We start from the raw sequence: 10535 nt of genomic DNA, 5'->3' as shown, positions 1-10535 counted from the left end.
ACTATCCAAGGAAAATAATTCTAAATCAGTAAATATTAAAGAGTTAATATGGAACTGTCTACACTAAAATACGAGGTCAAGATTATCTAGACCAACTGTTGAATGGTTTAACATCTAACTAAATTAAAGAAAGTTCTAAATCAGTAAATATTAAAGAGTTAATATGGAACTGTCTACACTAAAATACGCTGGTGTTTTTTCCGATGTCAAGATTATCTAGACCAACTGTTGAATGGTTTAACATCTAACTAAATTAAATAAAGTTCTAAATCAGTAACTATTGAAGAGTTAATATGGAACTGTCTACACTAAAACACGCTGGTGTTTTTCCGAGGTCAAGATTATCTGGACCAACTGTTGAATGGTTTAACATCTAACTAAATAAAAGAAAGTTCCGTCACAAAATGGTACAGTTTTCTCTTGGGTGATTAGGTTCTTGGCGAAACTTTGCAGTCGAAAGGATGTCCAATAACTTGTCGAGTTCTGGCGGTTTCGTTTTTGGTTCTTGGGTCGTCGTGTTTGCAGCGCCGTGTATATATTTCTCTACAAGATATCTATCCCACTCTTCTCGAGGTGGGACCCGGTCGGTTCTTTTTGGTATGTGATGCCCCTTTCTCTCTAAGTCTTCCATCATGTCTTCGTAATGGAAGCAGTCGTGACGTATGTTGTGTTCAATGTAGTCTGCTCCCAAGACCTCTTCTACGGGCGACATTCGGATACATCGAAAAATATTAATTCCCTGAAAAGCAGGCGAATCATTTACGTTTTCTCGTAAGGCATATTTCAAGAGTTATAATAAATGTGACGAATCATTTACGTTTTCTCGTAAGGCTTATTTCAAGAGTTATAATAAATGTGACGAATCATTTACGTTTTCTCGTAAGGCTTATTTCAAGAGTTATAATAAATGTGACGAATCATTTACGTTTTCTCGTAAGGCATATTTCAAGAGTTATAATAAATGTGACGAATCATTTACGTTTTCTCGTAAGGCTTATTTCAAGAGTTATAATAAATGTGACGAATGCATTTTCTGCACCTTGTCTAGTCAGAACTTTGGAACAAGTAATTCCAGTTAAACAAATATTTAATTCTTTATTAGATAAATAAACTGGTTAAATAAATCTGAGCAAGTTTCCTTGTGGATCGACCAGTGTTAACAAATTGGGCTTTTTTATGAATAATTATATATCATTATTCGGGACCTAACAGATTATTATATATATTCTATATACCTATCTTATGACCGACGACGCTCATATACACTAGACTTTTACTTATTTCAACTCATTTGCTACTTTCAAGATAGTGTCTTGTTCGATATAATTATGTGTTACCTTTAACATCAAAAATGTTGTAGTGACACTCCAGACACCGATAGACAGGCAGGATAGTAGCTGTACACCCAGGAGGTATAACCCACCGCCCTTGAAAAGACCTTTTCTTCCTCTACTCAGATACAGTAAGGGATCAGACTCGATGAACAGCCCTACAGCTACCATGCCCCACAAACCACCACCCCCGTGAACGGCGATGGCTCCCACGGGGTCATCGACTTTGATTTTGTCAAACATCGGTTGGATACTGATGACGAACAATCCTCCGACTGCCCCAATGAAGATGGATTCTCCAGGACGGAAGAAAGCGCAACCAGCTGGAAAATATGAATTTATTCATAAACACTGACAGTATTCACACTTACCCAAAGGAAGTCAATGGAACATAAACACAAGCCCTGACAGAATTCAAATTTACACAGAGGAAGTCAAAGGCACATAAACGTTAACTCAAACGCTAATCACCTTTACACATAAGAAGTCAAGGGCACATAAACGTAAACTCTGACGCTATTCATCTTTACACGGAGGAAGTCAAGGGCACATAAACTCTAACGCTAATCACCTTTACCAATAAGAAGTCAAGGGCATATAAACGTAAACTCTGACGCTATTCATATTTACACGGAGGAAGTCAAGGGCACATAAACGTTAACTCTAACGCTAATCACCTTTACACATAAGAAGTCAAGGGCACATAAACGTAAACTCTGACGCTATTCATCTTTACACGGAGGAAGTCAAGGGCACATAAACGTAAACTCTAACGCTAATCACCTTTACATAGAAGAAGTCAAGGGCATATAAACGTAAACTCTGACGCTATTTACACTTACACAGAGGAAGTCAAGGGTATATAAACGTAAACTCTAACGCTATTCATACTTACACAGAGGATCAATAGAACATAACATGCGAGAATGTACAATTATTTATAAGTGGCCTCACTTTGCCAAAATGGTGGAGTCGAAAGTTCGTAATATATTTTTTTGAAACAAAATATTAAAGATATCCATATTTATATATTTGTAGTATTCAAGATGTACACTGTAGCATTAGAAGAGCGTTTTAGAGCAATTTTATGTGGCTCTATAGTTCATTTTAACAACAACAAAGTGTTTTTGTTGATCTGATGTCTGTTGTATTTTATGTTTGTGTGTGTCCATGATGTTGTTACCTTAGACAGTGCTACTCCAGTTAGCTATTAGTGTTCCGTCTATTTGTTTGTTCTCGCATGTGTTTTTGAAATCAATAACACATGTAGGCCTAATTAAGTAATCCGTGAGTCAGTAACAATCACGTTCATGAACCACAGCAAGGTTCGTATCAGGTTTAACAAACACTTTAGAGAACGAAAGATGTTATGGATATAGAATTATAACCATCAAAAGGGGGTCACTTGCGCCCGACGATCCCTCCTGATGATTTTCGTGACTGTATATACACTATATGTTAGGGGGGAAATTATTTTTGTAATTGCCTTTTATTGCTTCAAAATGGTGTATTTTTTTTTAAAGAACTGGACAAATCGTTGTTATGTTACTTTCGCACTTTTATTTTTCTTATCTCTTTCCATATGATTGATTACTTCTTTCTTACTTTTATATTTATCAAAGCAAAGATGGACTAATTAGTGACATACTTGTTGTCATGTCTTTATTAATGTATCCACGTGTCTGAAATAAAAAGTCCTAAAGTATGAACAAACATTTTTCCTACGACGTGATTTAATAAGTGAAAATGGGTTTGCTTGTTTGGAATTAAGCACAAAGCTACAAAATGGACTATCTGTGCTCTGACCACCGCAGGTATCGAAAACCGGTTTCTAACGTTGTAAGTCCGAAAACATACCGATGTACCACTGGGGGGCGTGGCAGTGGGAACAGAAAGTTTGTATAAAATCGAAAATTTTATTTCGAGTTTATCACTTCCTAAATCAAATACTTAATTTGAACATATAACACCCGTATTTATAGGAAAACTATTTCTGTTTTTATTTGATGAACCATGTTGCTTGTTTTGTAGTTAGCACACAGGATCACCTACAAAAGTTGTACCATTTTCAAAACGAAAAGAAGAATAGTCAAACTATTCGAAAGCGCTCGAGTTTTGAAAATATTGCACATTTTGTGTTAGTGTTTCAATTATTTTTCCGCTTACGTTGGTCTCTTTCTTTATACAACCGAACGTGAACTCTACCGATAATTATTAGTTTGCTGCAATGTGAAACTGAAAATTCTGTCCAATAGGAACTACTTAGTAAAATACTGTTACCTTGGTAGACCTCGAAATTGGAAGTGCTGTCCTCTGAAACTTATGTTCAAAATACTTCGCGAAAAAAAAATTACCTTAAATCATTATTCACAATTTCCTTGCATGTTGTGATATATTGTATTCTTCATCGGACATTCTGATAAATATGATTGATTGTCGCTTTGAATACAGGCCATCTGTATTTTTTAACTAATCGTTTTATAAACGGTAAACAGATTAAATCCAATATACATGAATACGGTAATCGTTATTCAATGAAATAGCCATTACTTATAGTATGTTTTAAAGAAATTATTGTTCTTTGTTCAAGATTTGGATTACTGAGATGCAAAAAGAGGAGCCAATAAAATGTTGTAAAAAGGTTATTCCACTTATAGACCTCGTCCTTATGAGAAACTGTACAGTGATGTAAACATCGATAAAACATTTCAATTTTATGTTTATAATTGTATTCAACTTAATCTGAGGGAAAAGGGGGAATTAGAGTTCGCTAGAAATTATCGGTTTCAACAGGGTGATGATGTCATATATTTGAAATTCAAATGTTTTGTTTTACTTAACAGTTTGTGTATCTTGATTTTAGAGTGACAAGAAACGGGTCTCCCTAATTAGTTATTAATATTTATTAAGAAATACAAAACGTAATGTAATTAGATAACTATACTTTATTTTTGGTCCCCTAGAGGGACAACGGTAAGTCTACAGACTTGCAACGTCAAAAATCTAGAGTTCAATTTCCTGTGATGGACACAGCAGACAGCCCAATGTGGCTTTGCTATAAAATATATAAACAAACAATATTTTATTTTCATTTCTGCTTTTGTGTTTTTTTTTAGTGCAAAGTCCACAATAGACTATGAACACTTTATCCGCTGCGGGTATTGAACCATAATTCAAGGTTGCTACTGAGTCGCTTGGGGATTAAAATCTTGCTGCAACAATAAAATATTACAAAATATTAATTTTGTTTGTAGTTTAGCACAAAGCACGCAAAGGATTATTTGTGATCTGCCCTCCACGGGTATCGAAGCTCGGTTTCTAGAGTTATAAGTCCGCAGACATGCCGCTATGCCACTGGTGGGCCAAAATATTAATATACCATAGATTACGTAATACTTATTTAGTTCATGTACTAATGAAATGTAAAAATAAAAATAATACTTGCTGTAACGAAAGTTGGTTAAATTTGAAGATGTAAAATTATTTTAAAGTTTTATTAATATTTGTGTATTTATGGGAAAGCTACTAAGGCTATATGCTGCCGTTCCTAACTGTGAACTACTGACTAAAGAGATGGCAGCACTTACCACCCATCATCCACGCTAAAGGTTACCTGTCACTCTTATAACGCACTCACAGCTTAAATTGCGGAGAATATTTTGAAATATCGCACAGATTCGAACCTGGCTCGTCAGCTCCGAAATCCAGAGTTCTACCACATGAGCCCAAATTTTTATTACTTGAGAATATTATGGTATATCTCTATACATTTATACTGGGAAAGTTATCCTAATGAAACGGTGATGTATCCCCCCTTTCAATATTTTGAGCCATAATACACAAACCGTTCGTCTGATGCAAAGAGACTAGCACTACGCATGGTATTAAACGTCACGTTCGCTTGGCCTCAGCTCACGTATTTCGTTACCGAACCATTTGCTCAGTTGCATCTTCACTCACAAAAAATATAATTGAGAGAGAGGGGGGATACCTAACTAATGAATCCACGTGGTAAACCACATTGTCATTCTAATTCATGTTAAGTTTAAACATAGGCCTAATAATTAGTCTGTGAAATTATACTGTAATTTTGTCACAAGTTTTTATTTTATTTTTTTCTGTTAAACATCTATGCAGAATTGATGACAATTTCAATGCTTCATTTTATTCATTATGTTTCTTTTGTTTGGTGCCATCTGGTGACTAAGTTTTATGTGCGTAAGACTAATCAACCTCAAGTTCAGGAGTTAGGTGGTGCTCCTGCGTGGAATTTTATTTAAACAACTGAGGCATTTTCAACATTGTGTGTGTGTGTGTCCACCGAGGGGAATCGAACCCCTGATTTTAGCATTGCAAATCCGAAGACTTACCGCTGTCCCACCAGAGGGACTCAACACTGTGGACAAAAGTAAACTACCAAAGGTAAACACTTCCTGATTTTTATATTTTATTTTTTATCTGTGACGTCTCCTATCGCACAAACATAAACACTGGTTGGTCATTCTATTAAAAACTATACCTAATAACGGGTTGAGCCACCTTTTACCCAAATAACAGCTATGAAATGACGTGGCATAGAATACATAAGATGCTAGAAGGCGTTTTGCCCCCCCCCCCCATTCAGTCATTAATACTGTACACAATTTATGGGGCTAGGTAGGCAGAGGATCGTGTTGGGCGAATGTGTCTTTCAAGTTCATCCCTTAGATGCTGAATTGGATTGAGATCCGGAGATTGTGGTGACCATGGGAGATGCCCGATGTCTCCGTCATGTTACTCAAACCAAGCATGCACGAGTTGGGCATCGCTGGATGCATTTGATCGAAAGTGATACTGAGGTAAGCTACGGCATTCATCCTACTTTCTAAAGAGACCAAGGGACCCAAGTTATGACAGCAGGAAAAGCTGCCCCAACCCACAACCCGACCACAAAAGACTGGTGATTTGTTCGTGTGGCTTTCTTCCAAACCTGTCTACTCCCACTTTGTACAAAGAGGGTAAAACGAGATTCATTGGACTACAGAACCTTTCACCAGTTCCTTATTATCCCAATGAATATGCTCGTTACACTATATATATAAAGGCATTTTTTCTTGTTGTTAATCCCGTCCAATTGTTTATTCAGTGGTTTCCCATTGCCATAGCCCATTAGTTGCATCCTTCTGCTGAAGGTACAACTGGAGATGGGTGCGGGTTGTCCCGCACTGAATGTCTATCGTTTGGAATATTGTTTGATCATGTTGGACTTTAAAGTTTTACCTAAACAATTTTCTCTTTTTTTTTTCCTTCTGTCATTACATGTTTGTTGATACAATTCATCCTTGCAAGAGATATTTTACTCAACGTTTTCCATTGCTAATAAACTCAACCGCTGATGACTTGAAGCAACTTACCAATGAAACTGTCTTGGCCAATGTGGCACCTGATAGATGTCCACTCACTATCATGCCACTTCTGAACGTTACAATATCTTTGTCTTCCACAACATATGTTAGACTACCCGCAACTGTAGTCAGAACATTCTCTTTCTTCAGTTACAGTTTCTTATTTATACTGATGGACAATTCATTCTAATCATTATAATGTTTTTTTGTTTTCTTGTGAGATATTTTATGACAACGCATTCTTGTTTGACAAAGTTTTATTTTCTAGTTCTGATCTTACTTTAATCAGAAGTTATTGATAATATTCTAAGTTCTATGTATTGAAGAAACGTAGCAAACTACTACGACCTTATTCCTACGCAAGAATATTTCATACATACTCTCACATTTTCACGTCTTTTTTTTTTTCACAATGAATCTTTTACGATCAAATACTTTTCGCCCTACCTTTAAACAGAAACTGAGCCAAACGGTTTCAAGTTTCCCTACTATGAGTACAATTTTGTAATATCCTTAAAAACTTTGATCTTTAATTTCATAAAAGTCTTAATATCTAACACAGAGTGACGATTTTTTTTTGGTCGAACATAATGTAATAAGCTATATTATTTTTAATATTTTAATTTAGCTGTTTGCATTGCTCGCTAGAGGAAGTTTCGGAGTGACGTGGGAGCACGTGACGTCTGTAATATTGTTGAAAGATTATGAAATGATTTTTGGTGATATAAAAACAACGCCTGTTAAACTATCGTGGAATTAGATATTGGGCTGACTGTTAAGTTAACGAATATTTTATTCTGTTGTTTCTTACATCAGTTTGTAAATTTTAAGTTTGGGTTCGAAGTACTGAAGATACCGGAGAAGTTAGAAAATAAGTGACTAGCGGTATTTATGAAGTTAGGCTATCGCTAGGCGAACTTTTGGTAGGCCTAAAACATTTTCTTTTTAATTAAGTGGACTGGATCTTGCACTATTTTCACCGAATAACTCAAAAAACAAACAAACCCGCCCATTGATATAAGCTGTTGCAGCAATAATTTTACACTCACCTGTGATGCTTACTAATCCACCAAGAATCGAATTAATAATATCTCCAATTTCAAACTTCCGGTTTTTAAAATACCTGAAGATGTAAAATAAAAAAATATATATATGTAGAGAGCGAATGAGTAATGTACAAGACTTTATATTACAATAGCACCTAATAAACATGGGCAATCATTAAGTTAATTAACTTATAACAAACATGTTATAGTAATAAATAAATGTGAATATCAAAAAGTATCATTCGATTTTCTACCAGCCACTGGTTATATCAGTCTGGGAAATACTAGAAACCGATATAACTCGGTGATAAATGGTAATTCGAATAGTAGATTTGGCTTTACAAATTAATTTTATATTTTAAAACAACTTTTCGACTGAATAATTCACAAGAGTAAATTATTAACATCAGTACTACATATTTCTGGAACTTTGTTTTATAAATATAAGATCAATATGTGAAAGTAAAACATCTCACAACACCAAACACGTGCTAAGTTGTAAAGACATTAGTGTGAAAAACAAAACAAGAACAAAAACATAATAGTTCTTTTAAGATTCTATAATTTCTTAAGATGTTGTCGTCATATTTTCCCAAAGTTCTATAATTTCTTAACATATATATTTCGTCAGATTTGTTCCACAATCTTACAACATATATCGTCAGATTTTTCTTACGTTCTTTAATTTTATAATATATATATAAAGCGTCACTTTATTTTCTATAATTCCACAACACATCTACCAGTTATCATATTGTACGAATGATTTATTCCTCTAACATACAGTAAGAACAACACCTATATAACACTTAACGCATAACAACAAACTTGGAGCATCTCTGTTACTTTTTAAAATCTAAGCAGAGGACTTCTACAACTTGAAAATAGTATGTCATTCATAGTTGTGATGAATGTAGGATAAAATTTTCTTGTTTCACTTGGTGACATATTATATATTTTTGTTTGTCAAAGAAGGTGTTTTTTTATATTTAATTCTTCTTTGTAAAAATACATATGCATGTGTTCATGCGTGTATGTGTGTGTCCAATGGAGCGCTTCCTATATCGGTCATTGGGAAGGGTAAGTCAACCCGAAAGTGTAGGATTTTCGCTCTTCTAGTCCAGGAAAGGGTTGGGTTTGAAATATTTCTGATTTTAGACCCGGAAAGGTTGATCTTTTCTGCAACCTATGATGGCCCGGCATGGCCAGGTGGTTAAGGCACTCGACTCGCAATCTGAGGGTCGCGGTTCGAATCCCCGTCACACCAAACATGCTCGCCCTTTCAGCCGTGGGGGCGTTATAATGTGACGGTCAATCGTTGGTAAAAGAGTAGCCCAAGAGTTGGCGGTGGGTGGTGATGACTAGCTGCCTTCCCTCTAGTCTTACGCTGCTAAATTAGGGACGGCTAGCGCAGATATCCCTCGTGTAGCTTTGCGCGAAATTCAAAAAACAAACAAGCAACCTATGATTTCAATTTTCACCAACATTTATTTTTTGACATAAAGGTTCTATCCCACTACAGGTGTAGTTAACTGAGAAAAAGGCGGGAACTCTCACGGTTTTGTCAAATATAAAAATCCTTTGTTCTTTGATGATGACTCGAAGAAAGATGTACTAGTGATATTCCGTGCATATGAAGAAACCTATGAGACTTTTTCTGATAGGCTGTCACGTTTAGATTGTAGTTATATATATAGTTATTAATGTAATGAGAATCAATGTATGTTTTTTCTGTTTGTTGGACAAAACTACACAGTAGGCTATCAGTGCTGTGTCCATAACGGGTATTTAAACTCAATTTTTAATCGCAACATAGCGGCTCATAGAATGGCCCCGAGTTTGTTTGTTTTTTCAAGTACAAACTTTTAGCTCATAGCTCCGTCATCTCTTCATTGATTTGAGATATAATTACAGTTTTGGACTCAGGAGGCCACACCCTTTTGACAGACCACGCTTAAAATGTCTCATATATTAATTTACTCTAATCCTTCCTAAAAGAATTTCAAGTGCCGCGGCTATTGAGAATTCCCTCTTGTTAGCGTTATAAGCTTTAGGAATTTCCACTGAGCCATTAGAGGACAAATGTGAGCAACCACGTTTGTGTTTTTAAAATGTTATTATTTTTTTCAAGTTCGGTTAAGGGTAGGGGGCGTGTGTATGATACCAGATGTTCGGTTTTGACACACACGTACTTAGTATTTCGACCATATAGTGATTCGCCTCTCTAAAAGTGTTTTAGGTAAAGTATCTTATAAATGAGGGAAAAAAAACAAAACATACGTAAACAAGATACCACACAATCCAGCCCCTAGGGATGCGTTTATCGTCGTTATCGCCGCCCTGCGGATTTAAAAAGAAGGAAAGACGTTGGTCGCAGTATTAGTTTTAAGAACAACAAATATATATAGACAGCACTTAATATTAATCAGAAAGAAAAACAACAAAACAATCTAAGAGAAAAATAATTATAGCGACCTCTACATAATTAAAATATATATTTTTTTTTTATTCGAAGCTTTTATTCTACACTTTGAGCTCCAACTAAAATTTATGCTAAATCGATTGGGTAACTTCTGAGGCTATCAATCCTGAGACACTGCATCATATCGGAATATAAAATTTCTTACATTATCCATCCAGAAATAATATTGTCATCATCTTTGAACATACAAATTTCTAACAATATCCATCTATAAACACAGAATCTTCTTTGAGCATAAAAGTTTCTTACATTATCCATCCAGAAATAATATTGTCATCATCTTTGAACATAC

The 10535-nt window shown here is 35.3% G+C and overlaps 1 protein-coding gene across 1 annotated transcript in view; it reads right to left on the bottom strand.

The window, feature by feature from the left end:
* Positions 1-397: 397 nt before the first annotated feature.
* The window catches only part of LOC106470744 (putative ammonium transporter 3), a 19121-nt gene continuing 8983 nt past the window's right edge, over positions 398-10535 (bottom strand). The window contains exons 4-7 of the mRNA XM_013931310.1: positions 10042-10101; positions 7765-7838; positions 1338-1654; positions 398-739 (exon numbers count right to left, since the gene is read on the bottom strand). Of these exons, the coding sequence (XP_013786764.1) occupies positions 398-739; positions 1338-1654; positions 7765-7838; positions 10042-10101 (793 nt within the window). The remainder of the gene's footprint in view (positions 740-1337; positions 1655-7764; positions 7839-10041; positions 10102-10535) is intronic.

Source organism: Limulus polyphemus, unplaced genomic scaffold (assembly GCF_000517525.1).
Source record: "Limulus polyphemus unplaced genomic scaffold, Limulus_polyphemus-2.1.2 Scaffold4194, whole genome shotgun sequence".
Classification (NCBI taxonomy): Eukaryota; Metazoa; Arthropoda; class Merostomata; order Xiphosura; family Limulidae; genus Limulus; species Limulus polyphemus.
The sequence above is the reverse complement of the archived record's forward strand: the minus strand, read 5'-3'. Positions and strand labels throughout refer to the sequence as shown.